This window comes from Podarcis filfolensis, assembly GCF_964270895.1.
Source record: "Podarcis filfolensis genome assembly, chromosome: 13".
NCBI lineage: Eukaryota > Metazoa > Chordata > Lepidosauria > Squamata > Lacertidae > Podarcis > Podarcis filfolensis.
The window spans coordinates 1,989,004-2,011,205 of NC_139615.1; the positions used below are offsets into that span (position 1 = coordinate 1,989,004).

The 22,202-nt window shown below is 51.7% G+C and overlaps 2 protein-coding genes across 2 annotated transcripts in view; one reads left to right on the forward strand and one right to left on the reverse strand.

The window, feature by feature from the left end:
- The window catches only part of TFR2 (transferrin receptor 2), a 241,654-nt gene that overhangs the window by 44,042 nt on the left and 175,410 nt on the right, over positions 1 to 22,202 (forward strand). The window lies entirely within an intron of this gene.
- The window catches only part of ZAN (zonadhesin), a 60,260-nt gene that overhangs the window by 31,609 nt on the left and 6,449 nt on the right, over positions 1 to 22,202 (reverse strand). Inside the window, exons 4-15 of the mRNA XM_083580739.1 lie at positions 19,019 to 19,272; positions 16,872 to 16,956; positions 15,577 to 15,723; positions 14,500 to 14,661; positions 14,249 to 14,349; positions 12,113 to 12,185; positions 11,840 to 11,986; positions 9,623 to 9,891; positions 6,291 to 6,375; positions 3,922 to 6,144; positions 1,701 to 1,948; positions 268 to 448 (exon numbers count right to left, since the gene is read on the reverse strand). Coding sequence (XP_083436865.1) covers positions 268 to 448; positions 1,701 to 1,948; positions 3,922 to 6,144; positions 6,291 to 6,375; positions 9,623 to 9,891; positions 11,840 to 11,986; positions 12,113 to 12,185; positions 14,249 to 14,349; positions 14,500 to 14,661; positions 15,577 to 15,723; positions 16,872 to 16,956; positions 19,019 to 19,272 — 3,975 coding nt within the window. The remainder of the gene's footprint in view (positions 1 to 267; positions 449 to 1,700; positions 1,949 to 3,921; positions 6,145 to 6,290; positions 6,376 to 9,622; positions 9,892 to 11,839; positions 11,987 to 12,112; positions 12,186 to 14,248; positions 14,350 to 14,499; positions 14,662 to 15,576; positions 15,724 to 16,871; positions 16,957 to 19,018; positions 19,273 to 22,202) is intronic.

The window sequence follows — 22,202 nt, forward strand, 5'->3', positions numbered from 1 at the left end:
AATATTACCCCCCTGAAAAAGTTTTTCACCTCTTTTCTGAGAGTTAAAAATAAAATATTGGGCGGGAAGTCTCATTCCTGACAAATTGTGGACATAGCTGTCAACGTTTCCCTTTTTTTTAAGGGAAATTCTCTTATTCCGAATAGGATTCCTCGCAAGAAAAGGGAACAGTTGACAGCTGTGATTGTGGAACCCCTTCCCTGGTCCCGCTCACATCCTGGGGGTCCGTTCTGCCCCCCAACCGCCCACCCCATCCATTCTGCTCACCACAGAGGCCGCAGAGCTGGCCAAAGTAGGTCTCCGGGACAGAGACTTCCGCGTGGTGGTTCCCGTCGAAGCGCACCCAGAGGCCGAAGTCAGCCTGGACCAGGACGAAGGTGCCGCTCAGGCGCACGGACACTTGTCCAGCGGCCAGGGACACTGGCAAAGTAACACGCTGGTCGTCCACCTGTGTTGGAGAGAGAGAGAGAGAGAGGCTGAGAGGTGCCATCGCAATGGCAGAGGGGGCAGACGGTGGTTAGAGTCCAGATATTGCGGGTGGGAAGTGAGAGCTGGACCATCAAGAAGGCTGATGGCCGAAGAATGGATGCTTTTGAATTCTGGTGCTGGAGGAGACTCTTGAGAGTCCCATGGACTGCAAGAAGATCCAACCTCTCCATTCTGAAGGAAATCAGCCCTGAGTGCTCACTGGAAGGACAGATCCTGAAGCTGAGGCTCCAAGACTTTGGCCACCTCATGAGAAGAGAAGACTCCCTGGAAAAGACCCTGATGTTGGGAAAGATGGAGGGTACAAGAAGAAGGGGACGACGGAGGACGAGATGGTGGGACAGTGTTCTCGAAGCGACCAGCATGAGTTTGACCAAACTGCGGGAGGCAGTTTTCAACAGAACATTAAAAACAATACACTGTCACACATTAAAAACTTCCCTAAACAGGGCCGCCTTCAGTTGTCTTTTAAAAGTAAAATAGATAGATAGATAGATAGATAGATAAACAACTACTTGACATTTAGAAGACATGGGAGGTTTTTAATGTGTGACATTTTAATGTATTTTTAAAGGGTGGGGTACAAATAATAAATTATTATTATTATTATTATTATTATTATTATTATTATTATTATTATTACTACTACTACTACTACTACTACTACTACTACTACAATTTTATTATTTATACCTTGCCCATCTGGCTGGGTTCCCCCAGCTACTCTGGGTGGTTCCCAACAGAGGACTAAAAACAGAAAAAAACTTCAAACATTAAAAGCTTCCCTAAACAGGGCTGCCTTCAGATGTCTTCTAAAGGTCGGATAGTTGTTTATTGACTTGACATCTGGTGGGAGGGCGTTCCACAGGGCGGGCGCCACCACCGAGAAGGCCCTCTGCCTGGTTCCCTGTAACCTCACTTCTCGCAGGGAGGGAACCCCCAGAAGGCCCTCGGAGCTGGACCTCAGTGTCCGGCAGAACGATGGGGGTGGAGACGCTCCTTCAGGTCTACTGGGCCTTTGAGGCCATTTAGGGCTTTCAAGGTCATCACCAACACCTTGAATTGTGCTCGGAAACACACTGGGAGCCAGTGTAGGTCTTTCAGGACCGGTGTTATATGAATCCTGAAACTGGTTGGCCACTGTGGGCTGGATGGGCCCCCTTTGGCCTGATCCGGTGGCCAGTGACGTTCCTAACGTGGCGGAGGGGACTCACCGTGACTCTGCGCCCCTTGAGCAGCCCAATCCGCATCCCATAGACCTCCACGCTGACGGACTTGACGTACGAGACCTGCTTGTTGTTCCCTCGGTGCTCGTTGGTGGCCTCCACCCTGAAGTTGGGCAGCCCCGAGGTGGCATTGCAGGGGGCGGAAAGCAGGTAGGTGCAGGTGCCCATGAAATCGAAGCGGCGGCCGTCGTAGGTGGCGTAGTGGGGGTCTCCGGAGATGGTGCAGGTCTCCTGATCTGTGGGGCGGGAAGGGGAGGAATCGGGGCCAGTGGGTGAGGGGGTCTTGCCACCCCAACGACACCCGCAAGTCTTGTGGGCAGGGCTGCCCACGTGCCAATCACCTGATGTCATCGCAGTGAGGCCAGGAGACAGCCTGGAAGGGGTTTCCCTTTGAAATCCATTAGCTTGCAGCTTGCAAGTGGGGCCAGCCCCACCTGTACCTGTTTTGCACCCACATCCCACAAGACAAAGGGGCAGCGGACCCCTGACCGTTAGGTCCAGTCGTGGTCGACTCTGGGGTTGCGGCGCTCATCTCGCTTTATTGGCCGAGGGAGCCGGCGTACAGCTTCCGGGTCATGTGGCCAGCAGGACCAAGCCGCTTCTGGCGAACCAGAGCAGCGCACGGAAACGGCGTTTACCTTCCAGCCGGAGTGGTACCTATTTATCTACTTGCACTTTGACGTGCTTTCGAACTGCTAGGTGGGCAGGAGCAGGGACCGAGCAATGGGAGCTCACCCCGTCACGGGGATTCGAACCACCAACCTTGTAAATGGCAAGCCCTAGGCTCAGTGGTTTAACCCACAGTGCCACCCAAGTCCCTATAGCCAACTTGCTTAACTCTAATTAATGCGTGAAGGGGTTAATACCATAGAGTAGCAAGCTGTCCTGCCAGGTTTAGCTAGGTCACTCCCCCTCATCGTCAGAGGAAGCCCTACCAAACGCTCTGAGCCCGGCTTTGGCGGGGGGCGGGCGGGAAATAAATAAAATTTCATTATTATTATTATTATTATTATTATTATTATTATTATTATTATTATTATTAGTTCTCCTATCCTTCAAGTGATTTAGAAACTTTTGCCACTTTGGAACTATCCTTCATTCATTCATTCACTTTTAATTTGTATACCGTCTTTCTATTTTTCTCTCCCCCTCTTTCTTTTTTCTTTTTCCTTTTTCCTTTCTCCTCCTGTGATGAGGCTGCATTTTAAGTATTTTAATTGTTGTATTTTAATCTTGTTCTTAAGTTGTATTCACTGAACTTGTTTTTATTATTGCTTGTTAGCTGCCCTGAGCCCGGCCTTGGCTGGGGAGGGCGGGGTATAAATATTATTATTATTATTATTATTATTATTATTATTATTATTATTATTATTATTAAATACCCACGGCGGTTTGCACCCTAAGTTTTGCTGCCTGTGTTTTATTGCTGCCGTCTGGGCAAGCACACAAACCTGACCTTTGAAAAGTTTGTAAGTAAACCATTTTAAACTTGGCCTTTTTCTATGCAAAAGGAAGTGAGAAACTTTGGAAGCAACTTAGAAGGGGGTATTTTAAAGGTCTAACTGCCTATATTTCCACACTTTAATTTGTTGCGTGTTCTGTGATTGCAAATATCTTACATTGCTTAATTTATGAATATATCTTTAGCTGCCCTGAGTTCATTGGTTAGGAAGTAGGGAAGAAACAGTCCAAACAACTAAATGAATTAATTTCTTCTACGACAGAGGAAATGTACCCCCCTGAATAAGCCCAGAGACCCCATAATTATTATTGTCTAAAGAACCCAGGAGTCCTGGCTCACTCTCCTAATACCGCCTCCTCTTTTCGAAGCTATGTGTTGGAAGATTCAGGACAGGCAGAATAAAATGTTTTGTGCAGCACATAGATGACCTGCGGAACTCCCTGCCACATGAGGCAGGGAGGGCCACGAACTTAGATGGCTTTAAAAGGGGATTTGATATTGATGGCTACTAGCCAGGGTGGCAAAGCTCTGCCACCATGTTCAGAGGCAGCAATGCTTCTGAATGCCAGTTGTGGGGTCTTGGGTTCAGATCCACCTTGTGGGGTTCGCTATGGGGCACCTGGCTGGCTAATTTGATCTCCCTTCTTTCCTCTGCCTCCCCACCCCAAAGGCGGCTGCTGCTGCTGCACAGTAACTCTTTAGCCCCTTCCTCCCCCCTTGAGTTAGGGGGCAGCGAAAGGTATTCACCTGCAGGCGGCACAGGGGGTTTCGCCGTGGTTGTTGTAGTAGTGGAGACCGAAGGGGTGGAGGTCCACGTTTCCGGGGTGGTTGTGGGGCTGGTCCCAGTAGTGGTTGTGGGGCTGGTCCCACTGGTGGTGGTTGTGGGGCTGGCCCCAGTGGTGGTTGTGGGGCTGGGTCCACTGGTGGTTGTGGGGCTGGGTCCACTGGTGGTTGTGGGGCTGGGTCCACTGGTGGTGGTTGTGGGGCTGGTCCCACTGGTGGTTGTGGGGCTGGGTCCACTGGTGGTTGTGGGGCTGGTCCCGTTGGTAGTTGTGGGGCTGGGTCCACTGGTGGTGGTTGTGGGGCTGGCCCCATTGGTGGTTGTGGGGCTGGTCCTAGTAGTGGTTGTGGGGCCGGTCCCACTGGTGGTTGTGGGGCTGGTCCCAGTAGTGGTTGTGGGGCCGGTCCCACTGGTGGTTGTGGGGCTGGTCCCAGTAGTGGTTGTGGGGCTGGCCCCGGTGGTAGTTGTGGGGCTGGGTCCACTGGTGGTTGTGGGGCTGGGTCCACTGGTGGTTGTGGGGCTGGGTCCACTGGTGGTTGTGGGGCTGGGTCCACTGGTGGTTGTGGGGCCAGTCCCGTTGGTGGTTGTGGGGCTGGGTCCACTGGTGGTGGTTATGGGGCTGGCCCCGGTGGTGGTTGTGGGGCTAGTCCCAGTAGTGGTTGTGGGGCTGGTCCCGTTGGTGGTTGTGGGGCTGGTCCCAGTAGTGGTTGTGGGGCTGGATCCACTGGTGGTTGTGGGGCTGGTCCCAGTAGTGGTTGTGGGGCTGGGTCCGCTGGTGGTTGTGGGGCTGGTCCCAGTAGTGGTTGTGGGGCTGGGTCCACTGGTGGTGGTTATGGGGCTGGCCCCGGTGGTGGTTATGGGGCTGGCCCCAGTGGTGGTTGTGGGGCTGGGTCCGCTGGTGGTTGTGGGGCTGGTCCCAGTAGTGGTTGTGGGGCTGGGTCCACTGGTGGTGGTTATGGGGCTGGCCCCGGTGGTGGTTATGGGGCTGGCCCCAGTGGTGGTTGTGGGGCTGGTCCCGTTGGTGGTTGTGGGGCTGGGTCCACTGGTGGTTGTGGGGCTGGGTCCACTGGTGGTGGTTATGGGGCTGGCCCCAGTGGTGGTTGTGGGGCTGGATCCACTGGTGGTGGTTATGGGGCTGGCCCCGGTGGTGGTTATGGGGCTGGTCCCGTTGGTGGTTGTGGGGCTGGGTCCACTGGTGGTTGTGGGGCTGGTCCCAGTGGTGGTTGTGGGGCTGGGTCCGCTGGTGGTTGTGGGGCTGGTCCCAGTGGTAGTTGTGGGGCTGGGTCCACTTGTGGTGGTTGTCGGGCTTGGTCCACTGGTAGTCGTTGTGGGGCTGGGTCCACTGGTGGTTGTGGGGCTGGGTCCATTGGTGGTTGTGGGGATTGCCCCGGTGGTGGTTGTGGGGCTGGGTCCACTGGTGGTTGTGGGGCTGGGTCCACTGGTGGTGGTTATGGGGCCGGCCCCGGTGGTGGTTGTGGGGCTGGTCCCGTTGGTGGTTGTGGGGCTGGGTCCGCTGGTGGTTGTGGGGCTGGTCCCGTTGGTGGTTGTGGGGCTGGGTCCAGTGGTGGTGGTTGTGGGGCTGGTCCCGTTGGTGGTTGTGGGGCTGGGTCCGCTGGTGGTTGTGGGGCTGGTCCCGTTGGTGGTTGTGGGGCTGGGTCCAGTGGTGGTGGTTATGGGTCTGGCCCCGGTGGTGGTTGTGGGGCTGGGTCCGCTGGTGGTTGTGGGGCTGGTCCCGTTGGTGGTTGTGGGGCTGGGTCCAGTGGTGGTGGTTATGGGGCTGGCCCCGGTGGTGGTTGTGGGGCTGGGTCCGCTGGTGGTTATGGGGCTTGCCCCGGTGGTAGTTGTGGGGCTTGGTCCACTCGTGGTGGTTATGGGGCTGGTCCCAGTGGTGGTTGTGGGGCTGATTACAGTTGTGGTTGTGGGGCTGGGTCCACTGGTGGTTATGGGGCTGGCCCCGGTGGTAGTTGTGGGGCTTGGTCCACTCGTGGTGGTTATGGGGCTGGTCTCAGTGGTGGTTGTGGTTGTGGCCCCGGTGGTAGTTGTGGGGCCAGTCCCAGTGGTAGTTGTGGGGCTTGGTCCACTGGTGGTGGTTGTGGGGCTGGTCCCGGTGGTTGTTATGGGTCCGGGTCTGCCTGTGGTGGTCGATGTGGCGGCTGTGGAGGTCGGTGGGGGAATTGTGGTCCCAGAATCTTCAAGGAAGAGAGAAAACAGAGTCCATAGTGAGTGGGGTATTTATGGGATTTTGGGGATACCTGAGGCTTCTCCCACATATCATTTTTGCAGGCTCCATTCACACCGCTTGTCCACCCCATTGCCCCGCCCCGCCCGGCCTCACCTGCGCACGCCCCCTTGCGTACGGAAATGTTGTCCAGCGCCACGTCCATATAGGGGTTGCTGCCCCGGACCACCTCGAAGACGACCTGCGCCAAAGCAAAGGGGTCAGTCGAGGGCCAGGAGGTGGCTTTGCCTGCACCCGACTCCAGCTCTTCCTGTCCAACGCAGCCACCACCATGAGGACTAGCGTCCTGCTTTGCTTCAAGGAGAGAACCGTAGTTCGGCGGCAGAGCTTTGCGTAAAGAAGGGTCCCAGGTGGGCACCTCCTGGCCGGGCTGGGAGATGCCCATCTCTGAAACCCCGGAGAGCTGCATCTGCCGGTCAGTGGAGACAGTCCTGAGCTAGTCCAGGGCTGTTCATAATAATAATAATAATAATAATAATAATAATAATAATAATTTATTATTTGTACCCCACCCATCTGGCTGGGCCTCCCCAGCCACTCTGGGCGGCTTCCATAGAAACCAAAAATACAGTAAAATATCACACGTTAAAAGCTTCCCTGAACAGGGCTGCCTTCAGATGTCTTCTGAATGTCAGGTAGTTGTTTATCGCTTTGACATCTGCTGGGAGGGTGTTCCACAGGGCGGGCGCCACTACCGAGAAGGCCCTCTGCCTGGTTCCCTGTAGCTTTGCTTCTCGCAATGAGGGAACCGCCAGAAGGCCCTCGGCGCTGGACCTCAGCGTCCGGGCAGAATGATGGGGGTGGAGATGCTCCTTCAGGTATACTGGACCGAGGCCGTTTAGGGCTTTCAAGGTCAGCACCAACACTTTGAATTGTGCTCGGAAACGTACTGGGAGCCAGTGTGGGTCTTTCAATATGTGGTCTCGGCGGCCGCTCCCAGTCTCCAGTCTAGCTGCCGCATTCTGGATTAGTTGTAGTTTCCGAGTCACCTTCAAAGGTAGCCCCATGTAGAGCGCATTGCAGTAGTCCAAGCAGGAGATAACCAGAGCATGCACCACTCTGGCGAGACAGTCCGCAGGCAGATAGGGTCTCATCCTGCGCACCAGATGGAGCTGGTAGACAGCTGCCCTGGACACAGAACTGACCTGTGCCTCCATGGACAGCTGTGAGTCCAAAATGACTGCCAGGCTGCGCACCTGGTCCTTCAGGGGCACAGTGACCCCATTCAGGACCAGGGAGTCCTCCACACCTGCCCGTCTCCTGTCCCCCCAAAACAGTACTTCTGTCTTGTCAGGATTCAACCTCAATCTGTTAGCCGCCATCCATCCTCCAACCGCCTCCAGACAGCTGGACGGGAGTAAGGTGAGGTCACTTTACCCCACCTATGCCCTCTTGACCGCCTGGATCTGCGGAACTGGCACCGCTACAGCTGCCAAGCAACAGCCGGTCTGCGTCCGCAAGAAATCACTTTGGAACTCCCTGCCTGTTGATATCATGCAGGCGCCTTTGCGAGACTTTTTTCAGTGCCTGCTGAAAACGTTTTTGTTTAGACAAACCTGCCCAGCTATCTAAAAATGCTGATGTGTTTTTTAGTTGTAATAATAATAATAATAATAATAATAATAATAATAATAATAATAATTTATTATTTGTACCCCGCCCATCTGGCTGGGTTTCCCCAGCCACTCTGGGCGGTTTACAACAAAGATGAAAAATACATTAAAATGTCACACGTTAAAAACTTCCCTGAACAAAAGTTTATTGTTGGCAGAATCCGTGACCAGGGAGAAGAGTCGGCAGAAGAATGGAAGAAATTCAAGGACTACTTACAAAAATATTGCAATATTAATGAATGTTGAGTGATGTTGGATTGAAATTAAGTGGTTTCTAGCTGTAATGGTACATAAGAATATGAAAAAACGGTCCTTTTTTTCTTTGTATATAAGTAAGAGTTTAAGCTACAATAATTTAAGAAGACAGATAGAAAATAAGGGGTTTAACTGTAATGCTACGAGATAAGGATTTGCTGGATAAACAATTTGAACTGGAATACAAGAAGGGGAGGCATGAGGAGGTCAGGGAAATATGTTATTGAAAAATAAGTTATGTACTTTATGTGTTTTTATTATTTTTTCTTTTTAATTTTTATTTGTTTGTATAAAATGGAAAATTCTAATAAATATCTTATAAAAAAACAACAAAAGTTTATTGTTGGTTTAATGCTTTTTAATCTTTCAATTGCTCATACTAATAATTCCATGCCAGCATTATTAATATTATGATCACTATCATCACCATATCATTATCATCTCTGCTTTTTTTCTGGGGGTACGCATACCCCTAAACATTTTGTGAATCTACGTTTGGCCTCATTGAGGGGCAGTATTTCAGTATGAGTAGGAAAATGACAGTACCCTTAACATTTTTTTAAGAAGAAAAAGCACTACCCTTATTATCATCGTCCTTATTTTCTGGTATTACGTTCTATGATCTATTTGTTGTTCAAACATACATCATAAAACATAACACATGAAGCACGACATGACTGACAAAAGACGGGCCGTGGCGGTAAATGCAAAATATATTACTGTACGGTACGTAATAGTGAGGTGATTACAGTAAACCCGTTCAAAGGATTTTGCTGTAAATCAGCTCGGAAAACGCAGAGCAAGCAAAATAGTACTGCCTGCTTATCTGTGCCATATTGCAACATATGTTGTAGATATTTTTTATCCATGTGTCCTTTCATTTGTATATTTAATAAAATCACACCATACAGCGTAAAAAATATCTTGTTCTTTCCCTTTCCCTTCTAGCCTTCAATTGTTGTGACAACTTTTCCATTACGGCTGTTTGCCAAACTATATCATACCAGTGATCGCTATTCATTAATTGCAAAGTTCTCCAAGATCTGCCTATACCCGTTATTAGCTGCTGTTATTAAATGTGTTATTAATTCCTTATTTCTTAAGTGGTCCATATCTGCAATATATATCAGTTAAGTCAGGTTAAAGCTGGGTTTATACTCCTTTGGTTAAATCGCTTTGAGGTTTTCTTGTTTCACAATCAAGCGGTATATACTGTATTTTTTGCTCTATAAGACTCACTTTTTCCCTCCTAAAAAGTAAGGGGAAATGTGTGTGCGTCTTATGGAGCAAATGCAGGCTGCGCAGCTATCCCAGAAGCCAGAACAGCAAGAGGGATTTCTGCTTTCGCTGCGCAGAGATCCCTCTTGCTGTTCTGGCTTCTGGGATTCAGAATATTTTTTTCCTTGTTTTCCTCCTCCAAAAACTAGGTGCGTCTTGTGGTCTGGTGCGTCTTATAGAGCGAAAAATAAGGTAAATCTTGCGAAACAAACTTTTTGAGTCCAGGTCGCTCTGCCTTCCCTCCTGGCTCTTTCCTCCCCTACCTGCCCCCCTCCCACTCACCTTGCTGGGTTGGGGTCCCCCGTAGGGCACCGTCACAGACCCCAAGAGCCAGGCGGGTCTTTGGATCCCGGTCCGGCTCCAGAGGAGGGTGCTGGGTCCCCACGGCCCGTGCGCCAGAACCCGGAGCTGGGTGTCGACTTCCACGATGCCGTGCATGTAGTAGTAGAATTCCACGCAGGCGTCGGTGTCTGTGCAGAAGCCCCGGCTGGACAGACGCGTGGCCTGGCCTGGCTTTGTGCAACCAGCTTCCACGTAGATGTAGTGGCCCTCTAGGGGAAGAGAAGGGGGGCAAGGGGGCAGCCCCCCGCCCCAATCACTTTCTTGACCATCAAGCCTGTTACAGGAATTTATGTATAGGTTGGGGAGTGGGGATTGCCCCTCCAGCAGATATCACGCACATGCAGCCCACTACCAAAACCAGCACAATCACTTTTGTGACTTTTGTGATTTGTCCCCACAAAACACTTCGTCACAGTTTCTTCCTATCTATTCAAAGGGCCTTTGCTGCAAGATACCAAATGTAAGAATTCACTGATCAATGGATCTATGTACTGGCTCACTGGGAAAACTTCAGAAATTCATCTAGACAGGTGAGCTCAGCTACTCAGCAGCCCCTCTGCCTGAGTGATAATCCCTGGCATCCTGATACCTGAGTGCCAGACAGGTAGCCATTCCAGATGAAATAACAAACCCAGATGAAGACAAAAGGGTGGGATGAACTTGGCTGGGAAACAGGGAAATGGAAAGATCTCTTTTGTTCTACTTGATGGGTGTTTGGTGGAGGGCAAGGGGAACCATGGGGCAGGGTCCAGGATGCTCAGATTCCTGCCACCAGACCTCCCCTTTAGTGATGTAACTGTGATGTATGAGTGATGTAGGTGGGGGGGGCATGGGGATTGTTGCTGTTGTTGTTTAGTCGTTTAGTCGTGTCCGACTCTTCGTGATCCCATGGACCAGAGCACGTCAGGCACTTCTGTCTTCAAACATGGGGATTAGCAACTAATAAAAGTTTGGGGTTTTCTTTTATTCTGGGCTTCCATCTTGTTCCACCTGGTGGCAGGTGGGAGTTCTGTCGCGACAGTCTTCAATCAAGACCAAGCCGACTGGCTGCTGTTTTGCTCTGGTATTCCTGGCTGGGGTCCTTGTTTTTTGTCCAAGGGAGCCCTCAGATTTCTCCATTAACAAGCCCAGGGGAGAACCCACACCCACCAAGTCGTATAGAGGAGCTGGGCTTGTTCAGCCTTGAGAAGAGGAGACCGAGAGGGGACAGAACAGCTGCCTTTAAATATCTGAAAGGGGCATCACATAGAAGACGGAGAGAGCTTGTTCCCCGGCTAAACTTTCTGACGGTAAGAGCTGTTTGGCAGTGGAATTTAAGCGAAGGTTGGATGGCCACCTGTCAGAAGTTCTTTAGTTGCTATTCCTGCATTGCAGAGCATTGGACTAGATGACTCTCGTGGTTATGATTCTATGTGCCAACTGGGACAAGCTGGTGGGGAGAGAAGCCTGAAGTCGCTTGAACCCTGACATGCCTGAGACTTGGGCTCGGAGCCAGAGGAGTCTCAGTCTGCACCGGATCCTTTGCCCCAGGCGGCATCTGGACCAAGTCTGGAGCCTGATTCTGAAGAGCCCCAGTCTGCACAGGTTCCCCTGCAACAAACACCAGCTGGGCCGAGTCCGGGGCCTGAGCCTGCCCTGGCTCCAGATGCGGGGATTACCTCGTTGCCTCCAGCTGGGCCACCACTTACAGCTGCTCCACTACTGGTTGGGTCAGGGGCGGCTGAGGCGGCCTCTGGGTCTAGTAACCCACCGACATCTCCTGAGCTGCAGAGACTGAGGTCTGGGAGAAGAAGAGACCTGAGTACTCGCAGGAGGAGTGCTCACCTTTGGGCGAGACAGGGAGGTGAGTCACCGGGGTATCAGGACCGCCCCCGACAGAGATAAAAGGCTGCTGGACCCCGCCCCAGGTTGCGGGAGCAATGTTGCTGTTTGCCAGAACCTGCCTGTTACCCTGTGCCTGACCAAGCCCGGTTTCCTGTCCAGTGTCCTGCCTTGGCCCTGTTGGACTGACTCCTCGTGGAACCCTTGGATTCGGGACCGGACCTGGACCGCATTGCTTGGGTTACCCCCGGGCCCAGCACAACGTGGCTTCTATGTGGGGCATGTGATGAGGACTTCCTGGGCCCAGCCCACCCCTCGCCCTGCTTGGCTCCTTACTGCCGTCAGGATAGTCGCCTGGAGGCCCCGTCTCTTCTGTCGGTGTGTATCCCTTTGTCCACGTCCAGTTCGCCTCGTTGTCGCTGGGCTGCAGCCAGCCGCAGAACGGGTCCGCTGCGTCGTTGAAGTTGCACTCGGCGAAAGTCTCTGGGGGCGAGGAGCACGTGGGGTGAGCGACCCCCAGTTCGCCTCTTCCGCCTGCCCGCCCAACTCTCTCACCCTCCCCACATCCGCCTCCCCTCCTTGCCTAGAGATGACCGGGGCGGATTTTACCTTCACAGGGCGAGATCCTCACGCTGTCCACCGCGACGCCAGGCTTCCCTGCGTAGATGCCTTCGATGATGAACTAGGAGAGGGAGGACCAAGGGTGACCACCAGAGAAGCCCATGGCCAGCCCCTCCATGCCACAATCACGTTTTCCTGGTTTGACCCACAGTATGTTCAAAGCAGTGTTTTGCCGGGGTCAGTCTAGATGATGCCCTGAGTTCCTCCCCGTTCTCAGGGTCCTGCGCCCAGGGAGAGTTAGAATCTCGTAGAGGTTGCTGAGTTAGTCAGACAAGTTTATTTGTTCCCTTGGGAGGTGATAGACTCTCCTCCACTGGAGGTTGTTAAGCAGAGGTAATATAATTTATTATTTATACCCCGCCCATCTGGCTGGGCTTCCCCAGCCACTCTGGGCGGCTTACAACAGAACAATAAAAAACAATAACCTATTAAACGTTAAAAGCTTCCCTAAACAGGGCTGCCTTCAGATGTCTTCTAAAAGTTTGGTAGTTATTTTTCTCTTTGACATCTGGTGGGAGGGAGTTCCACAGGGCGGGTGCCACCACCGAGAAGGCCCTCTGCCTGGTTCCCTGTAAGTTGGCTTCTCGCAGCAAGGGAACCATCAGAAGGCCCTCGGAGCTGGACCTCTGTGTCCGGGCAGAACAATGGGGTGGAGATGCTCCTTCAGGTATACTGGGACGAGGCCGTTTAGGGCTTTCAAGGTCAGCACCAACACTTTGAATTGTGCTCGGAAACGTACTGGGAGCCAGTGCAGGTCTTTCAAGACCGGTGTTATATGGTCTCGGCGGCCGCCCCCAGTCACCAGTCTAGCTTGGATGGCCATATGCATTGGATGCTTCAGCTGAGATTCCTGCATTGCAGCGGGGTTCGGCTGGATGACCCTCGGGGTACCCCTTCCAACTGCACAATTCTAGAATTCTATGAGGACCTTAGCTGGCCATTCACATGTCCTCCTGAGCACCCCCAAAGAGTGAGCCAAGTTGCCAGAGCTGCAACTAAGCGCCTGACCACATTGCCCTCTTCATTCCCCCAGGGAAACCTGCTCTCTACTGCTGAATCGGAACAAATGCCAGCTGGGTTTTCCATGGATTGTTGTTTGTTCCTATTCAGCACTAAAGAGCAGTTTTACCTGGGGAAAAGCTGTAAATCTTTAGACATGGGACTTCACAAGTGCGGACGACCGCCAAGGTTGTAGCTTTGATCCCCGTAGGGGACAGCTGCGTATTCCTGCATTGCAGGAGGTTGGAATGGATGATCCTTGGGTGTCCCTTTCAACTATAGGATTCTGTGATCTATGATGGGGACCTAAGGGTGGGTCTTATCTCCACACTGGGTGAGCAGAGCTGGAGGTAGTCTGGAAGCTGGAGACTCAGAGCTCTGCCCGCTCCGTGCTGGGTTGCGATAGCCTGGGACTCAGGCTCAGACTCTGAACCAGAGGAGTCTCGGTCTGCACCGGATCCTTTGCCCTAGGCGGCAGCTGAACCAGGTCTGGAGCCTGATTCTGAAGAGCCCCAGTCTGCACAGGTTCCCCTGCAACAAGCACCAGCTGGGCTGAGTCAGGGGCCGGAGCCTGCCCTGGCTCCAGATGCAGGGATTACCTCGTTGCCTTCAGCTGGGCCATCACTTACAGCTGCTCCATTACCAGTTGGGTCAGGAGAGGCCGAGGCGGCCTCTGGGTCCAGTAACCCACCGACGTCTCCTGAGCTGCAGAGACTCAGGTCTGAGAGCAGGAGAGACCTGAGTACTCGCAGGAGGAGTGCTTGTCTTCGGGCGAGACAGGGAGGTGAGTCACTGGGGGATCCGGACCGGCCGTTACCCCAACAGAGACAAAAGGCCGCTGGACCCTGCCCCAGGTTGCGGGAGCAACGTTGCTGTTTGCCAGAACCTGCCTGTGACCCTGTGCCTGACCTCGCCTGGTTTCCTGCCTTGGCCCTGTCGGACTGACTCCTCGCAGAACCCTTGGATTCGGGACCAGACCTGGACCGCGTTACTCGGGTCACCCCCGGGCCCAGCACAGGGTCCGGATCTGCGACTGATGGGAAAGCAAAGTCCGTGGGGGTTTTAATGCCGTGAGCGTCTTATGCTCAGGTTGTAAATACGTGCCGAGAAAACCACCCTCCTCACCTGGATGTTCTCTGATGTCCCTGAGTAGACGGCTCTTCCCGGTTTCCAGTCGGGTCCATGTTCGCCCGCGAGAATCAGCAAGGCAGGCCCCAGCTCACCCCCTGTTCCGCACGGAAATGAGAAACAGGTGTCTCCATTAGCCAGGCCCTCGCTCTCCTCCTCTGGGAAGCAGGGGAAGGAATGTGGCAGGATCCCACTCCTGCCACCAACAGCACCCTTTCCCCGGGCCCGACGGGTGTCCGGAAACTTGCCTGGTTGTGCTGCGTACACCCTCAGCCCTGTGTCGTTGGAGACGCCGTGCAAGGTATAGTAGAAGCTGAGAGAGAGGCAGGATCCCAGGGACTGGTAGAGGGGGCTCTTTAGGAGGGCTGTGCCGCTGCCACCCAGAGAATCGAGCAACATGTAGAGGCCAACTGCAAGAGCGATATTTGGAGAAAGTCAGGGTCTGCTCTAACGGGAAGAAACACGCCAGAGGGGTTTGGAAGAAGCAGGCCATCATCCTCTGGGGAGGCTCGTCCGAATCTGGGGCTGCATCGGTTCCCGCCTGCAATTATTTGTCAATTTATATATCTATTTATGGGGGACGCGGGTGGCGCTGTGGGTTAAACCACAGAGCCTAGGGCTTGCCAATCGGATGGTCGGTGGTACGAATCCCCGTGAGCTCCCGTTGCTCGGTCCCTGCTCCTGCCAACCTAGCAGTTCGAAAGCACACCAGTGCAAGTAGATAAATAGGTACCACTCCAGCGGGAAGGTAAACGGCGTTTCCGTGCGCTGCTCTGGTTCGCCAGAAGTGGCTTAGTCATGCCGGCCACATGACCCAGAAGCTGTATGCCGGCTCCCTCGGCCAATAAAGCGAGATGAGCGCCGCAACCTCAGAGTCGGCTACGACTGGACCTAATGGTCAGGGGTCCCTTTACCTTTTTACAGCAGCAAGTTAGTGATGTAGTGATGTATGGAAGTGAGAGCTGGACCAGCAAGAAGGCTGATCGCCAAAGAATGGATGCTTTTTACCTTGACCTTGACCTTGACCTATATCTTTTTATTCGTCACATTTATTTACTGCGACTCCTGCATTGCAGGGGGTTGGACTAGATGACCGTTGGGGGTCCCTACGATCCCATAATTTACGTCCCGCCTTTTCCTCCCAGGAGCTCAAGGTGGCGCACGCGGCTCTCCCCACCTCCTCGTTTTGACCCTCACAACAACCCTGCAAGGTAGTTGAGGTTAAGAGGCAGTGGTGGCAATGATAAATTATGATTGATAATAATGATGATTTGGCCTGATCCTGCTAAAGGCTCTTTGGACACTCTGACATGTTCAGGACTCACAGCCGGGTTTCGAGAAGTCGTCCTCTGGCCCCACTCCGGGCAGGTCCCCGGCCCCAGCCCTTTGCTCCCACTGGACGTCTCCGCCGGCCGGATTCTCCCATTGGCAGAGGTCGCCGTCGTTGTCAAAATCGCACCCGGTCACACAGGCTGCAGCAGAGGAAGAAAACGGAAAGTCTCTCTCACAGTGGGAATTATAGTGTCTGCTTTGATAGGTCGGCAGCCAAGCGGGATGTAAAGAGAAGACTTCACGGAAGGATAATGTTTTAGGTTTGGAGGGGTCTGTCTGCATGATGCCCAGAGACCCTGCCAGTTCTTGGTATCTTCTACCAAGGGAGGGCTTAAGTGATCTTGTGGGGTGGGGGAGGTTTAGAGGGCAAAGAGGATGGCAGTGGGCTGGTCCTGTTGTTCTTGGGGTGCCTCCTGCTCATTCGGGTGCAAGAGTCCTCGGACCCTGCCTTTGGAGTCCTACCCTGACGATAATAATAATAATAATAATAAGTTTTTAATATTTAATGCTATATTGTTTTTAACATTTGATTGGGAGCTTCCCAGAGTGGCTGGGGAAACTCAGCCAGATGGGCGGGGTATAAATAAAAAAATATTATTATTATTATTTATTTGTAGCCCATCCATCTGGCTGGGTTTCCCCTGCTTCTCTGGACAGCTCCCAACAGAATATTAAAAACACAATAAAATGTCAAACATTAAAAGCTTCCCTAAACAGGGCTGCCTTCAGGTGTCTTCTAAAAGTCAGATAGTTGTTTATTTCCTTGACATCGGATGGGAGGGCGTTCCACAGGGTGGGCGCCACCACTGAGAAGGCCCTCTGCCTGGTTCCCTGCAACATCGCTTCTCGCAGGGAGGGAACCGCCAGAAGGCCCTCGGTGCTGGACCTCAGTGTCTGGGCTGAAGGATGGGGGTGGAGACGCTCCTTCAGGTCTACTGGGCCTTTGAGGCCATTTAGGGCTTTCAAGGTCAGCACCAACACTTTGAATTGTGCTCAGAAACGTACTGGGAGCTAATGGAGGGCTTTCAAGACCGGTGTTATATGGTCCCGGCGGCCGCTAGTCTAGCTGCCGCATTCTGGATTAGTTGTAGTTTCCGGGTCACCTTCAAAGGTGAGCGCACTGAAGTCCAAGCAGGAGATAACCAGAGCATGCGCCACTCTGGCGAGACAGTCTGCGGGCAGGTAGGGTCTCAGCAACCTCAGGAACCAGCACCCGCTTGCCGCAATAATAACAGCAAAAAGCCCATATTCTTCCCGAGGGGAGGAGACCTAGAACAGGGGTGCTTACGTGCACAAGGCCCAATCCTGATGGAGATGCTGTCCAGAGCGATGGTGATTTCTTCGGTCTTGACCTGGGTGGCAGCGAAAACAACCTGTGTGGGCAGAGAGAGAGAGAGAGAATGAAAAATGGAACGGGGTTCCCCTGGAAGGTGGTGGACTTCCATTCCCTGGAGCAGAGGTGAGATGGTCAAGTATTCTGTAGCTGTGAACCCTGCACTGAAGGGGGTTGGACTAGATGACTCTTGGGGGTCCCTTTCCAAGTCCATAATTCCATGGTTCTTGTGCATTTTCTCAAAGCAGTAGTTTGCACGGCAAAGCAAGGCTCCGTGAGGGCCCTCGGGAACCGGCGTGGGGATCGGCGGAGCTCCCTGGGGGCGAAAGGAGCAATTCACCCTTCTGCTGGATCTCTCAGCGGCGTTTGATACCATCAACCATAACATCCTTCTGGACCGTCTAGAGGGGCTGGGAGCTGGGGGCACTGTCATACGGTGGTTCCACTCCTTCCTCCTGGGCCGTGTTCCGAAAGTGGTGGTGGGGGATGAGTGTTCAGACCCCTGAGCTCTCACTTGTCGGGTGCCTCAGGGTTCTGTCCTCTCCCCCATGCTTTTCAACATCTACATGCAGCCACTGGGAGAGATCATCAGGGGTTTGGGCTGGGTGTCCATCAATATGCGGATGATACCCAGCTCTACCTCTCTTTCAAATCGGACCCAGTGAAGGCGGTGAAGGTCCTGTGTGAGTGCCTGGAGGCGGTTGGAGGATGGATGGTGGCTAACAGATGGAGGTTGAATCCTGACAAGACAGAAGGACTGTTTTGGGGGGACAGGAGGCGGGCAGGTGTGGAGGACTCCCTGGTCCTGAATGGGGCAACTGTGCCCCTGAAGGACCAGATGTGCAGCCTGGGAGTCATTTTGGACTCACCGCTGTCCATGGAGGCACAGGTCAAACCCGTGTCCAGGGCAGCTGTTTATCAGCTCCATCTGGTACGCAGGCTGAGACCCTCTCTGCCCGCAGACTGCCCACTGAGGTCCAGCTCCAAGGGCCTTCTGGCGGTTCCCTCGCTGCGAGAAGTGAGGTTACAGGGAACCAGGCAGAGGGCCTTCTCAGTGGTGTCCACCCGCTCTGTGGAACTCCCTCCCACCAGATTAAAGAGAAAAATAACTACCAAACTTTTAGAAGACATCTAAAGGCAGCCCTGTTTAGGGAAGCTTTTAATGTTTAATAGGTTATTGTATTTTAGTGTTTTGTTGGAAGCCGCCCAGAGTGGCTGGGGAAACCCAGCCAGATGGGCGGGGTATAAATAAATAAATAAATAAAAATAATAATTAATTATTATTATTATTATTATTATTATTATTATTATTATTATTATTATTATTCCAGTTAGCAGAAGCTTTGCAAGAGCTGAGCTGCAACCACAAATCCGAGCTCAAGGCACCTGCTCAGTCTCTCCGCTTGTGCCTGAACTGAGCTGCAAGAAAACTGGCCATAGATTGCACGTTTAAAAATAAATAAAACAAGGTTTGTAAGAAACCGATGAGGTTCCTACAACGGACGTCTACACCGAGCTCAGCTCTTCCGCATCTTAAGGTAAACTTGGCAAGGTCTGCAACGCTACATCGGATCAGTGCTCTTTTATTGCTAACGGGAATTTATTATTTTATTATGTTTATTTTACATCAGAAAATGTACACAACGTTTGCCCGTGGGAAACAAACAAAGCGGTTTACAGAAAGCCATAAAATTATCAATAAGAACAGTTAGAAAATCAACCATTCGAGGTATTCCAAACATTATTTTAAAAACCGGTCGTGGTTAAATGGAATAGAGTTTTTACCCATCTTTTTAAGGCTTGCCTAAATAAGAAAAAAAAATGTTTTTAGCAGGTGCTGAAATGGTTTTGCAAGGAACTGGAATGGGAGATCGGGGGTGAAAATGAGAGAAAAAACCACCTTCCATTTTTAGAATTGCAAATATGGGAGAACCCTGCAAGGAGGCCTGAATCGTTTATTTCTTCATTAAATTGTCCTTTTCCATTTCAAGTGAGCTTAATGGCTGAGTGGGAGGATTCGAACCCTGGTCTCCCAGGTCTCGGCCCAGCGCTCTACACCACCCACACTGAAACGTCTCCTCGAAAGCAGTGACGCCGCTTACCTTGAAGGGGCGTTGCGATGGATTCTCGATAGTCACAGCTCCCAGCAGCCAAGACGAACTCTCCATCCCTCTCCTTGTCCACAGGGTGGAGGAGTTCCCCGAAGGATATTGAACTTTCACCGCCAGCTGGCCCTTGCTGTCTAGGCTGTACAGGTAGTAGAGGAACTCCACGCAGGTCTCTGGCGCGGCCGGGTCCAGATCCGGGCTCTGCAACAGCACGGATGCTCCTTCCTCCGGGTAGACGTAATGGCCTCCTGGAATGAGGTGAGAAGTCGCTCGTTTCATGCGGGGACAGCATGGTGTGCATTTACCTGCTCTGGAGGGCAGGATCCGAACAGACGGATTCAAATGAGTAGGAAACAGATCCAACAGGCCTTCTCGGTGGTGGCGCCCGCCCTGTGGAATGCCCTCCCACCAGATGTCAAAGAGAAAAACAACTACCAGGCTTTTAGAAGACAGCTGAAGGCAGCCCTGTTTAGGGAAGCTTTTAATGTTTAATAGACTATTGTATTTTAATATTCTGTTGGACGCCGCCCAGAGTGGCTGGGGAAACCCAGCCAGATGGGTGGAGTATAAATAATAAATTATTATTCCACAGGGCGGGCATTCCACAGGGCGGGCGCCACCACCGAGAAGGCCCTCTGCCTGGTTCCCTGTAACTTGGCTTCTCGCAGGGAGGGAACTGCCAGAAGGCCCTCGGAGCTGGACCTCAATGTCCGGGCAGAAGGATGGGGGAGGAGACGCTGTTCAGAGCAATAAAAACATAAAACTGGACAATAAAAACCATACAGATGTTATAAACAGGCCTCCATTAACCATTAAGTGTTCAATACAGATAGAATAAAGTACGGTGCAAAGTTAAACTATGGAAATTGCCCGGCAGGAGGCAGGGGTGGCCACCAATCTTGATTAAAAGAGGATTAGATATATTGGTGGTGGAGGAGAAGGCTCTCAATGTCTATAAGCCACGATGCTCTGTATCAGAGGCTGCATATCTGAGGACCAGCTGCCAGGACTCACAGAGTGCCGCGTTACCCTCAGGTCCTGTTTGTGAGTGTAATAAACGAGAACCTGCCCTTATTCCCTTATGGGGGACACAAGAGCCCTTATAGAGTCCTTTGCAGAGGCCAGCCAGAGAATATTGAGAAGCAAAGCAGCTCGTAAGCCGGATCTTTATTGATTTATTGATCTGTTGCAACAGGGTGCTCCCCTCACACGCAGGAAAGGAGGAGGACCCAGAACCCAGGTGCGTCCGCCCTTATATAGACATTTTAAATTGCCAGCCCTGGAGTCCAAGACCACCTCCAGAAACATAATACCTATATCACAGAAAGGGGTGGTCTACAACAGAAATCTGAGTGCGTTGTTTATCTCCCATCTGGCAGGTTACCTGTTAATGCTTACTTGACTGGATTGCCTGGGGAGCCTGGCCAGTCTTTTGTAATGATAAATACTTAGTTCCTCAGCCAGGTATCAGGCTCACACCCTATTCATATCTTAAATGTGCCCTTAAGACAGGATTTGTGAAGGAAAAGACAATGGGGAGGTTCCCAGATTGACCTTGCAGAGAAATATTTGAGGTCAATTTGTTCAGGACTTTTTTTCTGTGGGGTTTTCAGACATGTGGTTTATATATTTATGTCCGTGTTTGCTTGGTACATTTATGAACATTTATGACATATATAAGACCTTAAAATTCTCACAACATGAGGGCAGAATGCTGGACTTGACGGACTTTGGTCCCGATCCAGTAGCACCCTCCTTATTTCCTTAAGATCTTAATCATACATTGCTGGAAGGAAGATTTCATCATCTCTGCCCTGAACCTTCCATTTTATTGATCCTGAGTTCCGGGGTTACGAAAGGAGGAAAACCTCTCTCCACTCTCTCCACACTCCCTGATACGATTTCCTAAGAACATGAGAAGAGCCTGACTTCACCCCTCTAGTCCAGCATCCTGTTCTCACAGTGGCCAACCAGATGCCTCGATAGGGAAACCCACTGGCAGGATTCGAACACAAGAGCCCCTCTCCCCTCCTGTGGTTTGCAGCAAGTGGGATTCAGATTTTATCCTTCTCCTGGGGGCGGTTCTGCAGCCTCCAGCCTCAAAGCAGGCCAGGCCTCCCTCTGGAGCAGGGGGGCTTTGGAAAGATATCCTCCACCAGGGCAGGGCCTTCTCAGTGATGGCTCCAACCTGGTGGAATGCTCTGTCCCAGAAGACCAGGGCCCTGCAGGATTTAACTTCCTTCCGCAGGGCCTGTAAGACAGAACTATTCCGTCTGGCTTTCAATTTGACCCTGGCCTGATCTTTTATTCCCCTTCCTTCTCCCCCCTCCCCTTTTTATGAAGATTGCCCACTCTGGGATCCCACAGCTGGTTCTCCCCTGGACTCGCTGGTCCAAGTGGGACTAATTTAGCCAGCTAGCCCTGGTGATCATCTAATGTTTATTGGATGGATTTCCCCCCTAAATTGATTTTTGATTTTTGATTTTATTGTTATTTACGCTTTATATCGTATTTTATGTTTTTTTTATAGCATCAATTAAGTGTTTTAAATTTGTTGTTAGCTGCCCTGAGCCCAGTTTCCTGAACTGGGAAGGGCGGGGTATAAATAAAAAAATATTATTATTATTACTCTGTTATAAGAAGAAAAAGTGCTCCTTTGTCCCTTATGGGGTACCCAAGAGCCCGTATAGAGTCCTTATATAGGTTCCCTATTGGTAGGAGAAAATAACAGGGGCCAACCAGAGAATATTGAGAAGCAAAGTGGCTAGTAAGCCTGATCTTTATTGAAGCTGTTGCAACAGGGTTCCCCACTCACCCCACGCAGGGCGGGGCGAGAGGAACCCAGAACATTGGTTTGCAAGTTCCTATATAGACTTTTGAAACTGCCTCCCCTGTAGCTCAAGACCACCCCCAGAAACATCATACATACATCGCAGAAAGCGGTGGTCCCCGGCAGAAATGTGGGTGTGTTGCTTCTCTCCTGTCTGCCAGGATACCTGATCATGCCTTATCAATTGCCTTTTCTGGGTAGCCTGGCCATTCCTCGGAGATGGCAAATACTTAGCTCCTGATATTGACAGCGTGCTCCACTTAACAGATACTTGTCAGACTGTATTTGAAAAGGGAGGTGTAAGCCCCAAAGCCCATTGGAAAGCTTTCCCCATTTCCTTCCTCCTTG